Source organism: Chelon labrosus (genome assembly GCF_963514085.1).
Source record: "Chelon labrosus genome assembly, chromosome: 15".
Taxonomy (NCBI): Eukaryota; Metazoa; Chordata; class Actinopteri; order Mugiliformes; family Mugilidae; genus Chelon; species Chelon labrosus.
The window spans coordinates 10,732,604-10,755,238 of NC_140348.1; the positions used below are offsets into that span (position 1 = coordinate 10,732,604).

The window sequence follows — 22,635 nt, forward strand, 5'->3', positions numbered from 1 at the left end:
CTGCTGCCAGGGCCCAGAGCACCTGTCACAGGGAGGATAATTAAGAATAATTAACACAAAGCAAAGAAACGGAATAACCAAATTATTTTAATTCTTAACACAAACTAAGGAAGAAATAACTAAATAACAAAGGAGTGGTTATAAAAAAAAATACATATATATATATATATATATATATTTATATATATTTGCAACCTTTACACAAAGGCACAAGTATTACAATTAATAATTTGATAAATTATTAATTATTTCAAGGTGATTCTCATTCATTAATTTGATTCATTTGCCAGCCAAGATGGACAGGCAGGCAACGCCAGCCTACCACGAGGACTGGAATGGCTGCTGAACAGGGCTCCAAGTGGGGCAATCCGTCTCCCGCAACACCAGCAGTCAGCTGCACACAGCAAGCAAACACCGCGCCAATTATGCACATGAATGGACAGGAGAAGTGGCTGAGCAGATTTCCTGCACAAGTGAACAATGGAGCACGTTGGTGGCCACACAATTCCAACGCCAGGCTGCAGCCACCACCACCTGGATGACCAGAAAAAGAAAGAAGAAAGAGGCGTGGCCATGCATCTATACTGTATCAGCCTAAATCCAACACACTGGACACAAACTAGTCTTGAAGAAGTCTTTGAGGACTCAGTATATTCTCAGACAGTTTCACTTACACGGACAGACAGCAGCTTCAGAAAATTGAGACTTATTTCCATATCACCAAATGTCAAAATCTTTGAAATAGTGCCGCCTTACAAATCCTACAAAGAAACACTGTGAAGTCATTCCAAAAAAAGAGCAAGGCGCTCATCTCTGCTTAAACTAATTATTCAAGGCTACCGGCACTTAACACCAAAAATCCGTCCGGCTGCGCTCTGCATCCGAAATGGACTGAAAACCTGTGATATGTGGAAGATCCCAAATCTTCCCTAAATGGATTCATGTCACTCAGGCAAACAGTGTCGTGCTACGGTACAGTACACTACAGTCTACAGTAGTATTTTTAGATCTATCTGTTCTGTTATGCTAATCACACTTTTTTAGCTCCATTTTATTGCTGAGTTTATACTGTATGTCTTTGCGTATTCCTCCTCTTGTTTGCATGTCTGTAATCTGAGACTGTCTACACCGTCTGTGGGTGGATGAGTGGGTGAGCTCAGGTGCACTGTCCTCGAAACAGAGAAGATGACTTTAGGCTCATAAATGTTAGAAACTTTAGATTGAGGCGTGCAGGGCATAATAGGCCAGCGATTTACAGCGCCATGCAAAGCAATTACTGGCCTAAGACCTCTGCTATCACTGAGATCCTCGAAGATTTCCGACAGAGAATTTCAAGACATGGTACATAAGATAAGAAAGCGAAGGCAGACAAGTGCGATATTATTACATTTTTTTTTTAAGCTTGTATTTTCTTTGTAACAGTATGTAGACATCTTGATAATATCTGACAGATAATTCTTTGCATCTTCACAACAAAGCTTTAATTCACAACTGAAAGATGTTTAGTTTGTGCGCTTTGTAGGGATAATGGAAAATGTTGCTTAAAATAGAGATCTAATTGCTGTTTAACCCACGAAATGCATATCATATAACCATATGTCCATTGTGGTTGGATAGTATGAGGACAACAGAGGTGTGAAGGACATGTTCTGCCCTTGTATTTATCATGTTCAGACAGACTGTAAGTTAAACACATACATTGTCGCTTATTAATAGTTATCTTAGTATTTCCACTGCTAAGAATTTTCGACATTTCTGCATCAAAAAAGATTCAAAACATCTGCAGATTTTTTACACACAGGTCCTGGCAGTAGACAAAGAGAACCCATCGAACAAATGAAACTGAAATATTATGCTTTGGTATTTGTTCAGACAAAAAAATTAGCCAATAACACACATATCTGTGAGGTGCAAAAGTAAGTGCACCTCTAGAATTACAAGTTAATTTGACATTAGAGCCCAATCAATTTTGTGTTCAGTCAATATAATGAGACCCAGGTGTTGTTCAGTGCCACATTTGGTTTCAAACAAATCAGGGATTTGTCACAGTCTGATCTTCACAGCACATGTTTGTTGAAGTGTATGATGGCATGGATAAAGGAGATTTCTAACGACCTCAGAGATGTTGTTGATCATCAGGATGGAAAAGGTTACAAAACCATCTCTAAAAAGACTTTGGACAAATGGAGATTTAAGATGAGTGTTAGCCTCCACAGGAGTGGTCAACCAACAAATATCAATCCAAAAGAAAGACGCATGGTAGCTTGAGAGGTCACAAATCAACCCAGGGTTGAAGAAACTAAAGGCCTCTCTCACACTGGCTGATGTTAATGTTTATGAATCCACCATCAGGAGAACAATGAATCTCCATGGTGTGCACGGCAGAGTGGCAAGGATAAAGCCACAGCTCTCTGCACATCAGCAGTTTGCTAAATATCTTGTGGACGAGCCAGAAGACTATTAGGAAGATGTTTTGTGGACAGATGAAACCAAAGTAGAATTATTTGGTTTAAATGAGAGGCTCATGTCTGATGATGGAACAACACTGTATTCCAGCATCAGAACCGCATTCCGTCCATGAAACACAGGGGTGATACTGTCCTTGTTTGGTCCTGATTTGCCGCATCTGGGGCCTCATGTATGAAGACTTGCGTGGATTTCCTTCTAAAATGTAGTGCACGCTCAGATTTAGAAGCATTTTTCCTTTGTACATTCCAATCGAGCATACCGACCCCTCCCTGTCCACGCCCCTTTTAAATATGCAACTCACTGTCCACGCCCCTTTTAAATATGCAAACTATATTTAAATTGACCCTGCCTGCACCTAAGATTCCCCTCTCTGCGCAATCAGAAAATGAAAACATAAGAATGAGTAAGACGGGAAAAAAAAGAAGAACTTCACAGAAAGCGAATTGGAGACGCTACTCACTGGAGTGGAGGTGTGCAAAAATGTCCTCTTTGGCACACTGTCCTCCAAGCACCACAATGTTGGTTAATTGCATTTGCGCATCACATATGATCTGTATATTGATCGAATGAAAATGTTTCCTGTTGACATTTACAAACTCATCATGTGATGGCGCTTTCATATAAATGTGTGTGCAGTCGATAGCTCCAATTGCATTCAGAAAACCGGTTCTCGCTGCAAATTGCGCTTTAATGTTGACCTGTTCAGATGCATTGTATGGGAATCTGATATACCTGACTGACGTGCGGATAATTCCTTCCCACACGGCTGGCATGGCTCTGCTCAGGGTCGACCGGCACAGTCACGATCGGTCGGACTAATAGTTTTCACATTTATGACAGTTTCCCGGCATCACCTCTAAGTGTCGCCAAAGGATCAATATCTGTAGAACGTACAAGTTCCCGGACATTTCACTCTTGGTACATCTGAACTTTTCTGTGAGCGAGTACGTACGGAACGTTTTTATACGCACGCAACCTTCGTACATGAGGCCCCTGGTCTTGGACGGCTTAACGTCACTGATGGACCAATGAATTCTTAATTTTACCAGCAAATTCTAAAAGAAAATATGAGGACATCCGTCCATGAGCTGAATCTTAAGAGTAACTGGGTCGTGAAGCAATACAATGAGCACAAGCACACAAGTTGTTCTACAAAAGAGTGGTTCAAGAAGAACGAAATTAATGTTTTGGAATTGCCAAGTCAAAGCTCTGACCTTAATCAAACAGATATGTTGTGGAAGGAGCTGAAGCAAGGAATGGACTAAAATTCCTCCCAGCCGCTGTAGATGACTGATCAGAAGTTAACAGAAACATTTAGTTTAGTAGCTATTTCTGCACAAGGGGGTCACACCAGATACTAAAAACAATGGTTCACTTACTTTTGCTCATAACAGATATGTACAAATTATTTATTTCTTGCCTAAACACACAAAAACATGTTATTTCATTTGTTTGATTGGGTTCCATTTGTCTGCTATCAGACTTGCTATCAGAGAACATAATTATCAGAGGTTGGCGTTGAGTATCAGTATCACTGTGTAGTTGTCTGAGAAATATAAACAACCGAAATGTCCTGTGGAAAGTATACAGGGTAATTCGGGTGACCTACGAAATATGCTGCCAAGTGTGTGGCCATTACCTTTAATGCACAAGAACAGAAGGCTGCCATAGCAACAGCCCTGTGTGATGGCTTTATTCTACATATCAGCTCTAATGTCAAAGTACACAATCCTCCTCTGACGATGCGCTGATGCAGTGCTGCAGCTGAGACTGCAGATAAGCATCAAGGTCTGACAAACGTTAAAGACGTTAAAGAACAAAAACAGAATGGCAAGAACAGTTCAAATGTTTAAGACATTAAAAGGGGGATTGAGTAGGCAAAATATCTGCACAGTTTATAAAAGGACTGATAGAATAATTGGTTTTAATGTGCTTTTTGTAGGCTATTATATGGCAATTTAAAACGGTAATTGTTACATGGCCAAAAATCTAAAATTATTGATGGCAATACTGACTATCCAAAAGTTGTAGTCTAGGTAATTATTAATCCAGCCCTTTCGACAGATGAGAAGACTTTTATTGTGAAGCAGAATTATCCTGCAAGTTGTGAAAGTGTGCTGTGAATGTAGCCTGTCTGCAAGGCATGGCTCTGGTTTAATCCTGGGCATCATCTCAGATGCACCAGAGTCCACAATGAGTTTGTTTAATCCTACTAGCTTCCTGACATGCTCTTTGCAACTGAAGGCCAACAAAGCAGTGTTTGGGTGGTCAGGGATTGAGCACTCAAGGTTCTCTCGCAAGTTTCCCTGCTTTTTCCTTTGTAATGTGCTTAGAGCTATACACAGTGTTCATAATAAGGTTTTGAGGATGTTATCTAAAATAGCTGGCAGATCATAGAGATGAGGTTTGTTTAACAAGTCAAGATCTGGTCTTTATTTATTTAAAAATCTACCTTTGCCTTGCACCATTTAAAACTTTTTCACCGACCAATGAGTAGATATGAAGGTTTAGACTTCGTCCTTGACAGCTTTGACTGACTTCGGTTTGTGCAGACCTCAGTCCCATCAATCATGCTAAAAAGGCCACACTTCCAACAAAACAACGGACTGTGGCGCAGCTAATCCGAAAGAAAGCCTCCGATGTAGCTTGGGAACAAGTGGAGGATTTGAATTTGGAACCTTGAGTCAAAGCCGGACGAGGTGAATGGTTAAAATAAGCAGTTCACGAATGTTCTCTCATATGTTTAGTGTTCTCCTTTTCTGTTTGCGCAAAACACAGTAAGTAGATGTAATAATGTGAATAACAGTTAAAGGGAAAAAGGATATAAAATCGGAAATATACTCTGGCTGAGAAAGCGCAACGCACAGCAACTCAACAGATAAAACAAAAGCAAATCAAGAAAACGGCTTCATCAGTTTTACAACACATGCTCTGCAAACTCACAACGCAACTGAACACAAAAACCCAATGGAAATACACAAATGCATTGCATATAGAGCAAACGACAATGATAGTGGGGTATCCAAAAAGTGCTGAAAATAATATTATTGATTTCTATATTTATTTTCTATATTATTTAAACAGACAGCCTAATGATCAGCAAAAGGTTTCTAAGGAATCATACAATAAGGGTGTTGAAATAAATACACAAGCCAATAAATACCCCAAAGGGTCATTAACAGTGATTTCCACGGTATCATTCACACTCATCAGGGCAGCTGTGCATAGCAATGAGCATCTATGTGTGAACTAAGGCATCAGAGTGAGAAGGTCCTCTCCCATAGGAGGCAGAAGTCAAAGACCTGTCAGGGGATCCAATTATGGTCATGTTCTTCTGCCATCCAATGGTGCAAATATTGCACCCCCCGCCGCCCCAACTCCCACCTCCCCCGCTTAAACCTTCCCACTACACTCAAGTTAAGCCGTCTCGCCCGCAGCGTTTGTGAATATTTGAAAGTATTGCCGGAGGAAAGGAACGAGGCTGGCATTTCTCCTTCAAGAGAAGTGGCCCGGTACCCTGGTGGCAGAGGGTCTGAAAACAAAACAAAAGTCAAACACAAAAAAGGCCCCCTGTGCCTCTGTCACGGCTTAAGTGTTTCAGTAACTCTCCTGGGCATTGTCTTCTGCGACAATGTGCAGGATGTTAGGTAACAGTGACAGGACAGGAAAGTGGCTGAAAAGAATGAACTGTGAATGCAAACAAATACAAAAAAAAATCAGCTGGCAGCGACATTTTTTTGTGGGATTATAAGTCTATCTGGGACGGAGAACATTGAACAATGACGCAGGAGTAGACTCAAATATAAACTATGACATTCATCGTGAAAGCAATCCCGGTGATATAAACAATGGAGAATTAAGGTGAAATAACTACACCTACAGTGCAGTGAAATTTAAAGCTACTTTCACACACCACTGAGCACATAAACCAACCCCAGGAACCTGTGACATATTTTTAATCGAGCGTCTTTCTTATCATTTATTATTTACCAACCTATTTTTATCTGCTTTAGTGATCCATCTGTAAAAATCTTCATCTGTTTGTTTCTTCCCTTTATAGCTGCCTTTCAGAGCATTACGCATTTCACAGGTTTTGATAAGAGCTATATAAATAAACTTTATTATTATTACTTGATGATGTACGGGCAGCGTGTTGCATTATTGAGATAACCCCTTTAAAGCTGACTGAGATGCCAAAACAGCAGCTGTCAGCTTTGGCCTCGGCAAAGACGTTCTGCAACACAATCCAGCGCACTATGAAACCACTCATTTAACAAAGCCTGGTCCCGGCATAAACCCCGCTACTGCACGCCTGGGATTCATATCACATACTGTACAATTACCATTAACAGTGTCCTGTTTACCTTTCATGCCCCGCTCACTACTGTGTGCAGAGCAGAACAACGGCCCCGAACTTTTTAAAAGCGCCAACCTCAAATTAAAGAGCCGCCACATCCACACTCAGCCTGATGTGAATTATAAAGAACATGACTCTTCAGTGTGAATTTAGCAGAAGTTATTGAGCGCAAATGACACAAAAGTTATATGGGTGAGTAAACGATCGTATTTTATGCTAGAAATAAGGTCCAGGTTGTAAAAAACAGTAGTTCCCCTTTAACTCATAAATCGCCGTTAAATACTCCAGTAACTTGCACACACCTTTCTGATAAAATTCATTTCAGTTACAACATGTGGAAAAGACTGCTGACTGGTTTCTGCAGACTACATTTGCTGACGTACAGCACCGTGAAAGTCTCAGTTTATCAACTCACGGGCCAAAGAGATTACCTGCTGGACCGGACTACCTGTCAGACTGAGATATGGGATTATTTGTCCCAAACCAAATCATCACTGATTTATCCAGGTTTAAATTTAAAACATGTCTGAACATTAGAGTGGGTGGGTGAATTTAATTTAAACTGAAAACCTCGAACATTTTCTCCATTTAAATGTTACGCTATATGGGAGATAACTATAGTAAGAATCTTAATTGTGTGACTCATATATTGAAGTTTGAGTTTATGTCCAGAGGAACCGTCTCACATTTCAGAGACCGCAGCACGACAATAATATGCAGCACCAAAACCTCATTAGACGACGAAATCTAACTACATTCACTTGCCATTTCATTAGGTCACTAATGGATTCCAATATAATAGCACTGGATTAAATCCCCCTTCGTGTCTTGTATAATGTTCAGTTCATGTTGAAACGGAGTAAGAAAAGTGGTAATTCAACTGTATGATCATCTTAAAGTGTTTCCAGTCCACTGACTAAAATGTGGTTGTCAAAATAAGGGAAACACTGTTGGACCAACAGGTCTCAGTTAAAAAAAATAAAAATAAAAAAAAGGATTGAGTGCAGGACTGTTACATTAGAATGTATTTAGTTCACAAGTGTACCTTATGAGCTGGCAAGTGAGTGCTTTTGTAGGTCAGTCACCAGCCAACATGTCAGCGTCATCCTGCGAGACACATCTAAATTTTATGGGAATGTATTGCGTCACTTATCACTTGCAAGTAATGCAAAAGAGAACTTGATAACGCAATGAATTCTTAAATAGCAATAAACCCACAAATCTAATTCGGGCTTACAGCATGACATCTTAAATCATTGACAAGCAGAACAACATACAGCGTTTGCTAATGAGAGCAGAAGCTGTAAACAATAATCAGCAACTCAACGGAAGAAACAATAAACAGCATGCAGCAGGCAAGGCAAGCTGTGCAGAAGCATGTGAATCCAAGGGGAATGTGAGCTCTTATGTAAGACAAAAGCCCTGTTCAGTTTGAGGCCAGGCTTACAGGAAGTAATCATGTCAGTGAGCTGCGTTCAAGACAACAGTGTTTACATTTTTAAAATTTACATAAATATCTTCTAGCAGGTTTGCAGGGATGGGGAAATCTGCCCCCGACAACCGCAGCAGTCAAATCAAAGGCTGAATAAGACGTATTCTCATATCACTATTCCGCCAGCACAGGAAGTTAATCAAGTAGCCTGACAACAACACAGCAGAGCAGCATTTGCTGGCAACATGCAGGTGATCATACCTGTGCCTGGATGAAGAACAGCGGTTGGGGTCCCCAGTCTGAGGACATCAGGAAACCTCTGCATTCCAGCATTAAGCGTTGGTTGAGGCCACAGCAGCTCGGATTGAAGTCAGAGAGTTCAGCACAAACGTTCTCCAGTAAGTTCTCATCAAGCTGCAAATTGGCAAGAGCTCCTGGCGTCACGTGACGCCGCCATATTGGCAGGGAAACTCTGAGGTCAAATGAATAGCGCCAGCGCTGATTTCAGACCGTCTGCGTTTACTGCGCACTTTAAACAGATAGAAATTGACCAGTACAAGGCAAAACTCGACAGATTATATATCACGGACCCTTATCATGCCCCAGGTGTGCTTTTTCCGAGCTTTTTTGAAACAGCTGACCGGCAGTATCCGCTTATAATTACCTCATTAACTTGCCTTCGTCCTGCCCCGGAGAGTCACTGAAAGCATACAAGAGCCTGGAGGGGTACAGACGGCTTCGTGATGCACATCCATATTTGGAGTTTGTCAGCTAAAAACAGTGTCGTCATCACTGGATTGTAAGTGTCTCTTCGTCACAGATACGACATCATAACGGCAGCATGACGTAACTAGCTTATCACTGTGCTAAATCGGGATTCCCTAAGTGTGCGCGCACCCCTGGGGGTGCGTGAACTGCCTCTACGCACCGTATATGCGCAACTAACTGAGCCAGCTGTGCTGCACTTGAAAATCGTCAGATGGATCCTCATTTTTTTTTTTATCTGTTCCTGAGCCTATGGTCGTTGTTATTTATGTTGTGGGTCGTGTGTAACTTTATTACAATTTAATCATAATTACTGGCGTTTTTATTTCCATAACCGCTGTGTTATGGTGACGGGGTTGTGTTAGCTCCACGGTTATTTAAAGTTGCTGCAATTTTTGTTTAATGCGGCTGAAAATAGCCATATTTCCCCCAACTTATTTTATGACGTAAGTACAGTTTAAATGAATGTCTAAATGCGCCACACACGAAATTATTCTTTTATTTTTATTTATCATACAAGCGCATTGGACTCTATATGACAGGTGTATCATGATTGAATCACTGGAAGCGGGACTCTTAAGATTATTCCAATGGTTGCAAACTTTTACATCATGCTCTCTTGCTTCCATTTTTACACAGAAACAGAAATGCAGAATGCACACTTGAAGTAATGGCCTACATTGAAGAATTTTTCTGAGGAGGTTCATGACAGTAACACAGCTACAATTACAAGTAACTGTTTAATCCTGAATTTCTTTCTCATTGTGAGTTTTAGTGCTGAATGAGCAACAGCCCTTTGTAATCCATGTTATAAACTTTAGCCTAACTTGCCTTTTTACGAAAAGAAATCTGTTGGGACATCGTGTTAAAAACATGCTAAACAAGACATTGGACTTGGAAAATGCTGGATTCTGTTTTATTGCAGTAATACACATCTGCTGTCTTGCAGGATCTTTGGGAATCCTATAAAACGATTTCCCCTTTGCTTGTCCCCGACTATTCTGGCATCCTGGGGCACAACAGCTGTGGACCATTTCTGCATGTGAAAGCACAAGTCAGTTAGTTGATTGCAGTTGTCAACTGAATAGTAATTCGAAAAGCGCGCTTTCCTGCCAATATGGCGTCAGCAGCAAAGTGTTGAAGTTAGGAAATAGAACAGCAGCCACAGAGCAGGAAAATGACAGCTCACAATGATCGCCATTTTAACAGGTGCGGTAGCTTTAACTTCAGGATTAGATTGATTAGATTATTGATTAGATTATGCCAACATTTCTGCCACCTGATTGGTTAAACAAATAATGACTTGACTGTTGATTGGCTTGATTATAGCAGGAATCCCATATTCTGTGTAGTTTTCACGAACAGGACATTTCTTGCCTTTGACACGACACTGATGCAAACAAGTTTGTATATAGCGTAATTAACGCACACAGGACAGTTCATTAGGTACACTAATGAAAAACGGTTCTGTTCTAATACCCTGCTCTGAATCTTAGCTTCGTGAAGGTTTTGTTTTGCATTTGCTTACAGTAACAGTTGCACCGACACATGTTTCTATTATTTTGACAACCCTATTTTAACCCTATTTGGGCTAGGCTAAATAACAGAAATACTTTTGTTTTGAATCAAATCCAGTTTAACAGCATCACAAACTAAAATGATGGTACAGCTGAATTAACATCTTTCCTATTCTGTTTAAATATAAACTGAACATTATAAGAGTCATGAAAGGGAATTTAGTGGAGGACTGTTACACTAGAATGTTTTTGTTTTTGCTAGTGTACCTAATGAACCGACAAGAGAGTGATATACGTATTTTAATCAGTTCAGAAAATTCATTCTTTGTTATTCTTTGGTTGAAAAATTAATGAAGTATTGTTTAAGAAAAAGACAAAAACTAAACTTGGAGGACTTCTGGTGGTCTCTGGCGACCTACAAATTTAATTTCTGTTGGAGGCTTAAAATGACAAAAGTCTGTAAAGATGATTTAAAAATATATACGATATTTCTATTTCGTTGAATGTTTCAGACAGAAAGAACCATGTCTTATTTGTGTACTGATATTCAGCTAATAATCAGAATAAAAGCCCATTCAGAACAAATATGTCTCATATAACCACAGCGAACGGAGCCAAGTGGCCTCATCAGAGAGAATGTTTGAATGAGATGGTTTGATCCAATCATTTCTCCCCAAGTGGAATAAATCCATTCTATTTGTGCATGTTTGTCCCTCAAGGAGTAAACATCAGGTACTCTTGAGAGGATTCAATGAGGGAAAGAAACACAGAGGTTACATGGAGGTGTTTGAAAATTACCATCTCTGACATCTTCTTCTGTTGAACGAATTCAGTGTTGTCCAGTTGACTGGTTTATTATGTTTTGAGGCGTAAACACGTACACCAGACTACATTCAATTGGAATCCCTGATCAGAATGATTTAGATTTGGTTGCACAAATATTGTCCAAGTAAACGTAGCCTCTGTTAACATCACAAACCTTCACTTAACAAGTGTAACAAGCAAAAACAGCATATACACGCGGTCACTTTTAAAGTTATATCTTTATATTTATTTAATTTCCAGACAAAATTCCCATCATTTTTTTAATTATCTATTAAATTATTATTAAAATTATCCTCAGAATTACTCTGCTGAACCCGTATTCTTTGAGCAGCAACCTGCAGCTCTATATTGCTACAGCACAGCAAGTCTGAAACACATATTTGTCAGTCTCTGATGAAAGAGCTCGGCTTTCTTTCAAACGAAAACCTTTTGCACTCCTTCTCCCACTTTCCCAAGTTAATGACAGTCCTCCTTGCACTTGGCAGACTCTTTACCCACCCATCGTCTCTGAAGCCTAACCTCATTATTAAGTGGACTATATGCAAGGTGTCCAGCAGCTGCATGGTTTGTAATGAACAGAGATGAGTCATGCTACTTAGTTTAATTTGGCATCATAGCAGTCAGTGATAACACAACAAAGTCATATCCAAATGGATGTCTGTCTACTGCTCCACCTTTCACACCTCCTTTCTCATTTTTTCCCCAAAGTAAATGTGTCCATATTTATTGTGGACACGTACAGTTCCCATTTTTTGTAATGCCGCGGCTCCTTGAAGTCTCAGCTGGGCCAGAACAATGTCTGAATTTTAACTTTCTTTTTGTGTCTACCTTTTTGACATTTGTTGAAATTCAAAGATTCAGCATTGCGCATAAGATAAGAATTCTATTCTATGAATGACAAAACAATGTTTGTTTCACAATCGTACTTTATTTCACAGAAATACAACCAGCAGACAGTGAAAACAGGGAGACCAAAATCTTTTATCTTGAACTGAGATCAGCAGCTCATGCATTTTAACCTGTAGCCTTTTATTGATGCTACACCACCAAGCTCTGCCCCCCGGTGGTTCACATTTTGCATTTGACCTACAGAGATCATTGGTATACCATGTAAGCACTTTGAATGGAAATCAGATATTAGATGCTCCAACAGAAGATTAGCCAAAACACCCATGTCAGTTTCTTCTATTGTTGTACCAACCTTTATTGCGCTCTCACAAAGCTTCAGAGAAAAATAGCATTTTGCAGAGACAAATGAGAGAAAGAAATCGAAACAGGTTCTCCAAATTAGCTTTCGAAAACCACTTAAATGTTTGTACAGCATTAACAATTTATCTCGTTTAAAGTGCTTCAGATTAGAATAAAAAAAAAAAAGCTTCATTTGCTTTTTTTCCCCCCACTTGCATAAAAAGGTCGCCTAAAATATAGTGTAGCGTTCCCTCATGTTTTTGCATTAGACTGTATTGCACAGATACTGGAGACAGTGTTTAACTGCCGTGAGAAGCTGACATCACAGATTATGTAGAGATAATAAACAGTGACTTTGCATATTATGGAAAGTCGTATGAACAGCTACACTATAGTACTTTATGTGCTGACACCGTAAACTGCTGTGAAAAAGCTGCGATGAACGTGACAAGTAGTAACACTTGAGTGGTAAATCAGTAAATTCTGTAAAAAATACATCAGTAAGTAGAGTGCACCACATCTGTTGCTGCTTGGGCAACAAATACGCGAAACCACATGTCAAGTATAAGAGTAGGATGACTCCAGAAATAATCAGAGGCATATTTGTAGTTGGGCGGCACAGTGGCGTTAGCACTGATGCCTCACAGCAAGAAGGTTCTGGGTTCGAATCCAGGCCGACTGGGCCTTTCTGTGTGGGGTTTGCATGTTCTCCCCGTGTCTGCGTGGGTTCTCTCCAGGTACTCTGACTTTCTCCCCCATGTCCAAAGACATGCTCGTTAGGTTAATTGGTGATTCTAAACTGGCCGTAGGTGTGTATGGTTGTCTGAATGAATATAATGAAGATTTTACTTTTAAACCATCACCAGGATATAGGCCTAGTAGTAGATATTTCCAGAAAACCAGATGACAATTTTAAACTTCACAATTTTGTTTTGTTACAACATCAACATGTCTTCAGTGGTGTAAAATCACCTGTAACTACAACAAAAAACCAGACAAGGTAGGGGTATTCAGTTGGTTGCAATATGCGAACTCACCACTAGATGTCCCAAAATCCAACACACTGGTCCTTTAAGGAGTTGATACATAAACTTTAGAGAACAGTAGCTCACAGAATTTATTTAGGCAGCAGGTACTTATGTAGCAGCATTAGCATTAGTTGAAATTAGCTTTATTTTGTCTCTTTAGTGCTGAATACTCCAGTGTTTTCTGAAAACAGCTGCATCTGGAAACAAAGAATTTATTATGAGAGTTATGACTGAACCAGAGCAATACAAAGCTGAAGTGAAACAATCAGCAAAAAGGTGCTTAAATGTTCAATAAAGCTGAGAACAGCTTTAGGTGTAGATAGTCAGTGACTGCAATCTTCATGAAGGTTATGGTATTCAGCATTTGTTTAAAATAACAGAGAGAGCTGTTGATTCAGCTGTGTTGTCATTGTGGAGGCTGTGGTTAGTAGTACTGCTTGTATCGACACATGTTTCTATATGTATTCTGACAACCCAATGTTAGTCTAGTGTACTAGACTAAATAACAGAAGCGCTTTTGTTTTTAATACAGTTCAACAGCAAACTGCATTCTCCAGTATAATCATACAGTTGAATTATTACCTTTCTTGTACTGTTTCAACATAAACTGAACATTATAACCATCATGAAGGGGGATTTCGTGCAGGACTGTTACATGAGAAAGCATAAAACAACACTGTTTTTCATTACTTTGCCTCGTATTCTGGGGAGTGAGAGAACCAAAAGCTAGAAACTGCAAATATGCCTCTGCATTCACTCTACTTAAATGTCAGTGGATTTTTGTGTTTACAAGTCAAGTAATGTCCCACAGTTGAAGTCATGTCCATTGTATTGCAAGAAAGCATTTTTATAGATAGATAATGTGCCAAAAAGGTCCATTCCCATGTCATTTATGGTGACATTGTGGAACAACCTTTTCTTCCTCTTGTGCAATGCAGCTTAATAATTTGCAAGTTTTCTGGACAAATAAAGAGAATCAAGAGCCCACATTAGAATTGATCCAAGCGGCAGCAGAGGGTTTTCATCCCAGTTGGGGTTTTGTTATAGCTTAGCTAGCAAGACTGATTGGCTTGACTGCTAAACTGAGCAGGGACATTGATTTGGAGATAGGGAATACAGCATAGGGAGAGAACGATGGCACTGCCCTGCTTTCCTTGGCATGGCTCTGCCTTTGGCCCGGGCAGACACATGCCTCTTTCTCTCTTTTCCAAGAGGAAAACACTGGCAGCCAGAGGTGTCTGGAGATGCACATATACACACGCGCAAATACACACAGCGGGCAACATTGATTTCCTGTTTGGCATTACTTAGCAGTGAGTGACACAGCTGAAGGGATCTGGCTATTCTCTGGACCACAGCGCAGTTCAATGCATTCCGTCTCCATCTCCTATCTTATACAAACACCTTCACAACATTTTACAGACATGCGCAAACAGTCTGACAGGAACAGCTTATCTTGATCATTAGCAGCCCCGCCACTTCATCACTGGCCTTTCCTCCTCCTTCATTTTATTGTCTCTGGCTGTGCATCCTGCTCATGCTCTGTATGTATCTTCCTGTCTCGGCTTCCATTTTCATTAAAAGAAATGGGTTTTTCTTGGCTTCACGCAGCCGTGTTGACTGCTCGGCTGCTTCGGCACAATGTTGAGCCATCCAACAGGTAAACATGTTTTATCAGCCACATCGATCCTCCCTCACAAACACACACATACACGAGCCTCTAACCATTTCAAGGGTAATCTAGAGATCTAATTTTTTTTGGGATCCAAGAGACAGGTGGATGAGCGTGTACATGGGAGAGCTCATTTTGTGAGAGCTCACCAAATAACGCAAACACACTTTCACATAGAATTCAAAGTGCGTGTGTCTATTGTGGTGCATTTGTGCGGCTGCTGGGAAGTGTGAACTTATGTGAGTGTCCCCTCTGAGTTTTGTGTCTCTTTGTGTTTTGTCAGAGTCCCTGTACATGTGCGCCTGTATGACGTGTGTGTCCGGATGTGTGTGTGTGTGTGTCTCCTCTGTCTCACTTTGTCTATGTAGGGTGCATTATTGGACGCAGTAGACCGGACTCTGCCAGAGGCATACACCAAGCGGTCACGCGGCGTGACAGAGAAGAGAGCAGAGTTGCTGTCAGAAGGCCTTTTTAACACACTGCTGCTCTTCGTTCAGGGACATTTCGGGAGCGTTTGACTGCAAAAGGAGTGATAAACACAATTCTCCCAAAACTCCCACTGAAACGCCACAAAAGCCCCGAAGGCTCCCTACCTGAAAATACCACGCTAATACCTTTGATGTTCCCAAAGAGATGTGCAAGAGAGGGAGAGGAGGAGAGCCGGGGGAAAAAACGGCAACACACATTTACACCAGGCAGCAGCTCTGCATGTCTAATGAATTCCTGTTAGCTAATGTTTTCATGTGTGGGCAATTAAGTGAGAAGTCAGTTCAAAGAAGTCAGTGTGCATTGTGAAAATGTCTGTCTTCACAAGTTATTTAATTGACTCCCAAATTATTCTTTATTAAATCAAGCGTCACTTTTCTGAACCTGAGCTCAACTTACTAGATTTTCTACTTTTCATCAAATTACAACTTCTTAAATGAGGCAGATCACTCATTTGTTCTTTCACTTTCCAGCTTTTTGTAGTTAATTTATGTGTGATGGTAGCAAGTAGCCTTCAATCATTAAATTACTGCGTCTACAGTTTTTTTCTTATGGTTCACAATTTTGCAACTTAGATATTTAATTTGCTTTTGCTTGCTTAGCATGGTGTCTCCTCCTCCTCCTTTCGCGCTTCGCTGTTTTCTATCTACAAAAGTAACAATTATAACAGCTGTTCTGTGTTTGCACACAGATATGAGTGAGTTTCCATTGTACCTGAGCAAACTTGAGTGTCTGAGTGCTTCAAAGTGCTGCTCTTTTTCTTTACAATAAAGCTAATTCCCCCGTTGCAACCTCCTAATAATATCTCCACCAGCAGCATGGTATTGTTTTTATCAGCCCATATTTCCTTTGTAAGTGCTATTTCCACAGAAGGTCTGCAACCTCTTTTGCTATGTACAGGGTTTGAATGTTCACTCTGGATATAACGTACACTGGATGTGTAAACCTACAGTGTGGAGCTGTTTTCTTTCTTGCCTGTCAACTCTATGCCTCCTACTTTCGTAACCACACAAACACATATTTTCATCCTGGAAGTGACTTTGACAAATTTGCTTTTCAGTCACCAGCCCATTTTTCACTTTCACTTTTCGTCCCTTCTTTCTCACTTCTTGTTTTTTCCTCTATTTTTCCCAGGGGCCATCTATTACACAGCAAAGGTCACAATCATATCACCTGTAGCTATTTAAAACCAAATGCACCTGTGTGTCAAAGGACACAGCTGTGTGACGACAAGTGGACTTCAGCCAGCGGGTATTACAAAAGAAAACAAAAACCTGACTAGACTGAATGGTAACACACTTTTCTTCCATCTGCAGCTTCCATGTACATGTGCAAAGCTTATAAATTCAACAGCTGTTCTCCCATAAAATCACATCAATCTGAAAACTGTCTCACAATAAATCACTGTGCGTCGTTGGGAAGATAAGATCCTGCTACATACTAAAGTCTAATCAATCATGATGGAGTTGTGGAAGCTAGTTGAAAATACTGTACAGCAGTCATAATATCAATGTCACCAACACAGGTAGTCCCTGAATGGTTCATATAGGTTAATGAGCTCAGTGTTTGTTCCTTTGACACTCATAAAGTGTAACAGTCACACTGTTATTATGGCTAGGAGGAAAAGGGGATAAAAGTCAGTGTCAAAGTGCAGATTTAAGCTCCTCAGGGAATCTTTGGCTTGGGAAGGCATGAGCGATTCAAAGGGATCAGGATCTTAGCTGACCCAGGGTCTTTGAGCGTGCCCTGGCTGGAGTCCTCCAGGCTTGAGCTGCTGTACTCTGCATCCCTGCAAGGCTGTGATGTTCTGCGTGGCTGAAGCAGTGACGTACGACACGGGCTCGGAGCCCGCACCTGGGGTCCAGCGTTAAAGCAGGGAAGGCCTCTAGATGGAGGCGGCAGCTGCTTGGTCTGGTAGGCTACAGGCCCTACCGGACACCCTGCCTTCGGAGAGGCAAAGCCACCAGTGCCCCCTGGCTTGAGTGCAGGGAGAGACACGCGCTTGTGTAAGCGGGGACGCTGCAGCATGCGAGGGCAAGTTAAAGCAGCAGGTCTAGGAGTGACAGAGTTCTGCAATATCACAGCAGGGGTTCTCCACTCATGCTGTGTCGCAGGCTGAGCTGCTGATACTGGACTGTCTCTGGCAGTTATCCCCTGTGGAGCCCAGGAACCCAGGCAGTGCATGCTGGTGGTGGGGAGATGACTCAGCTTGTCAGGGCCTGCTGGCCCACACGCATCTGCCATAGGAGCTTCAAGAGGACGGTCAGCATCTATATGAGGTGCTTCCCCTAATGCACTCTTTGTGAAGTCACTGTGGCCCACGGTGGGGGGAGTTTTTACTGGTTTTGCCCGGCTGAGGTGCTCGTTGAGACAAGGGTTGAAAGGCTGTAGTATTTGAGGCTGCAGAAGAGAGGGAAAATATGTGAAAAAGGACACAAAATTAAATCATTGATTGAACAGTCAGTGTGCAAAGGCATAGCTGTTTAACATGTCCTAGAAAAGTCCAATATAAATAAATCTTCCCCCTTTTTAGTCTCTTTCATCAAAACAATTAATTGCTCCTGTGAAGGAAACTCTGAATCAAAAAGTTAACTACAAATTCTGCCTTTCTTTGACTTGTTTACTCTTTATATATCACATTGCCAGTCATTGAACTGTTCCTAGAATGGGGGAGGTATAAGCACAGAGGAAGCCCTGATTCAGCACTTAATAACAACCAGAGGGGAATAACCTTGCCATCTGAGCGTCTGGAATCTACCGAAGCCTTTGAGTCATTTTCTGATCGCTGCTGCAGTGGGACTTTAAAACATTCAAACTGAGAGCTACAATGCCTGCTGCCTGTGTAAGGCCATGCTGTGCTGTTGAACCACATGAGATTTGGACCAACCACGGCGTTGTCCTCCACTTGGGGACATACGGTTTATGAGCACAAAATGATGAAAAACAGTATGATCTAATAGAATATTTAACAGAACTTCAACAGTCTTTGTGATGCTGATCATGTTCAATACTCGATGTGTTAGCGAGAAGCTAATTATCCAGCGTAGAAACATAAAAGCTCAACCCCCTGCCTCTCTGACACACTCAACAAAAACTCACAAAGAGAGTTAACATTCCTCTCAGCACTTTTGTACTGACTTTGTTAAGATTATGAGTGTTTGTGATTTATCTTTCCATTTCTGCTTTATTTGTTTTGATGTAGCTACCGAAAAGCAAACAGTGAAACATGAAATGCAGATAATTGAAGTTTTACAAGAGAATTTGTAGTGCCATATGATAATTTTACCCTTTCTTGACAACATTTCAAGACAAACACCAGATTATAAAACCAGGCAGATAGTGATTATTATATCCATCAAACTGCCAGCAAGCATAGAGCTGCTCACATAAAAAGAATAAACTTATCCAATATACAAGTACATTTTATAAGACCACAATATCTATAGGATACTGTGTGATACTAGTATTGTCAGCCTATTTAGTTTGGTACCAAATCTGTAAACTATATTGATGGTTGTGCTGCTTTTACCATCAGAAACCTGAGACTTAACCCACCTGGAACAATCTAAAGCAGCTAAAAACCCTGAACTCACTTTCAGCAGAGACATGCCCCCCCTCTGAAGTAAAAAGATCTCAGAGGACATGTGTATATATAGCTGCACCGGTCAGGTTGCTGTTGCAGACGTCAGTCATTTGTATTGTGAGCATGAGCAGATGTCCGGGGCCACAGCTCCCTCTCCTGGTCACCTGGCACAATGCCTTCACTAGCCTGTTACAAAACCTTTGTCCATCCCTCAGTGTCACGGTGTGACAAAGAAAGCATGCAAATGTTGTTTTTATGTTTCAAGTTTGTAATGTTTCAGTTGTATCTTAGAAGAGCTCTGATTAGTCTGCGTGGTAAAAAGAGTGAGCATTCCATGCTGAGGATGCAAACCACATATTGCAGAGATGTTAAAAATGAATCCATGAGCTTATTTTGTATTTTGTTCCTGTCTCAACTGATGAAAAACTAACAAACAGCAACATCCTAAATACAGGCTTTATTCTATGTCTCAGTTTTAGACAGCGTGGTTCATGAGAATCACAGAAGAAAATTGTCTCCGGCAATTTACCGCCTTTAATTGTGAGGCATGTGATGAGTGCATATTTATATCTTTTTTCAAGTTAGTAAAAGGCAGTCAGTGACAGCAACATGCAGCTTGTGTAAGGGATACCGTGAGGATTTTTTTTTGCATCTACAGCTGTTTGATACAGACACTAATCATTAGCAGCTATCATTTTGAGCTCGTCACTGCGCTGCCAAGAAGTAAATATCTCAGCTCACTAATGATGCTATCGCTTTAACAGAAAATCACCGGGCTAACAGAGAAACGTGCCAATTTGTGACACCTGGAAGATGCCATGGCCCAGCATAATCAATCTCAGCTCCAGTTTCTCTCACTGTGAGAAATGGATTGTAATTAGAGAAGCAACATGCAAGAATGTACACGGTGGAAAGGATGTGAATGATTTCTCTTTAGTTAGTAGGGAGGAGGTGTAACTGTAGCACATAGAAAGGTGGGATGTCAAGATGGTGGCACTCTATTTTAAAGTTAGATTTATATAACTTTATATGTAGTTTGTGGTGGAATACAGGCTGTGTAAAGAGGGTGAGAATGTGTGATTAATTGAAGTTGTCTTATGCCTGCTGTGCTTAACGTCTTTTGATAGGGGAGGCTGAATAAAGGCGATTGCTCAGGACAGCAGTAAAATGAATTCACAGCCAATTACACAGGGTTATTCCCTTTAATACACTTCACTCTTCAAGGTGGACATCTGGAAGAATTTAAGCAACCGTAGAATCAAAATACAGAAAACCAAATCCACACTGAAGGATTGCACATCGATTCTTAATTTGACAAGATGGAATAAATGAAAAGACACCAATGAAGAACAAAAACAAGGCAAAATTATTTTCAAAACCCAACACAAAACAACAACTAGAACAATATCACTGCAACACCAAACTCTCCAGTGGAGCAGACAAAAAAGAAAAAGTCCAAACTGAAAACCCAAAGCAGATCATGCAAACCCAGATGTAGAAGGGCATGCTTCTGTCAAGCCACATGTGGCCAGAGCACAGCCCAGCGTGCAGGAGGTGGGGACTGAGAGGGCAGCATGTCCATTTCATGTTAAAGAAAAGGTTACTGTACCACGCCATGTCAGTGAAGTACTGCACTAGGTGCTCCACTCCTTGCATAGGCATTTTGCGTGAGGAGGCAAAGGTAGACGAGAGAGAATTTGGGAGATTTGTTTGCAGATTTTTGAAAGACAAAGTACAGAGTTGAGGAGAGAAAGTGGTTAAAAGACAGGAAGAGAAGGTGAAATGAGATGCAAGAGAAAGAGAGAAAGGGAGGGGAAGTGCAGACATGTAAGATTATTTGGTTTGATACATTAGAAACCATGAATTAAAACAAAGCCTGCGCGAGCAAAGGTCACACATTAGCTCCAGAAACAAACCAATTTAATGCAAAATTTCTCCGGCCTCTATTTAATCCAATTTTGTTTCTAGTTTTGTTTTACAAAGACCTTTATTACTGGCAAGAACTTTCTGCTATTTTCTTTACAGCCAGGGCTCCCATTGGAGCATTAGTGGTTCATCCAGTGAAACAGAAATACACTTGTTTTTCTTCCAGTCATGGCTCGTCATCTTATATCTAAATGTGACAGCATACTGACTATACTTTAGTATATTTCAATTAGACCATGCAATCTGCTGGTAGTAGAAAATGCACTTTCACTGAATGGTAGGCTGCACCCATATATTTGTCAAAATGGTGTATAAAAACAAGTGCATTTGATATTGAAATAACTTGAAAAATACAAATAAATACACCTGTGCAACCACTTTCTCACCTCCGCACTCGATACAAAGCTGAGCCCCACTGAGATAGATCAAAGGAGCCCAGCATGGTTTCTTTTGTTGTTGTTTTTTATTTTTTTTCTATTTTGTGCTATTCACTCTCACATATGTGCATTTTCTGAGGTCTATTTACCCATTGTCATTCTCTTTACCTGCCTCCCCTACTTGCTGCCTTGTCGACACAGCCTAATACGAAGTCTCTTTGTTGTGAGGCTCACTGAGATAGGTGAGGTTGTTGTGACTGTGCTGTCACGGTTTCAGCAGTTCCATCTTTCTCAAAGTCAAACTGTTTTAGTCGAGAGACAAATGCTGCACATTTCACTTTTATATCAAAAGCAAAATCTTGTTGTGTGTATGAAAGGCAGAACACCCATCCTCTGATGGGGGGGGGGGGGGCTATTATAACACTCATTTCCATTGTATAGGGATGCCTTACCTACTGCATGTTATGGTAAATGTATCACAATGATGCACTACAAATCTTTCTGAATGAGAACTGAGCAGCATTGGAGACACCAGAAAATTAATTGTTAAGGTACAAGAAGTCACATGTTCAGCACAACAAGAGAGAAACTTTTTTGCATGTTGCTAATCTTGCACACAAACAGCCCTGTAACCATGCAAGTGAAAAAAAAAAACAAGCTCCTACTAACTGAGACAAAGGTATTTAAGGGTTTTATCAGGAGACAAAGTTAAACCTTTTCAGGCTATTAACAGGCCCATGGATATGTTGTGTTATAAAAGGATAGAGAAAAAGCTGCAAAGGATGTTAGTGACTCACTCTGTCTGCGCTGGGGCATGCTGGTACGGGTCATGCCCTGGTGCTGTGCCTGCCACGGGGACAGCAAGGGGGTGGGCAGCACACCCTACACAGAGAAAAACACAAAGGACAAAAGGCATGACATACCAGACCACACACATACGCAGAGGCATGCTCACATGGAAAACAACACTCACAGGCATAAACACATTGTTAATGAGTATGGATAGCCCG

General features: G+C 40.8%; 1 protein-coding gene across 1 annotated transcript in view; it reads right to left on the reverse strand.

The window, feature by feature from the left end:
- Window positions 1–11,524: 11,524 nt before the first annotated feature.
- The window catches only part of ccser2a (coiled-coil serine-rich protein 2a), a 50,023-nt gene continuing 38,912 nt past the window's right edge, over window positions 11,525–22,635 (reverse strand). Inside the window, exon 10 of the mRNA XM_084561555.1 lies at window positions 11,525–18,139. Within this exon, the coding sequence (XP_084417681.1) occupies window positions 17,405–18,139 (735 nt within the window). The 3' untranslated portion in view covers window positions 11,525–17,404. The remainder of the gene's footprint in view (window positions 18,140–22,635) is intronic.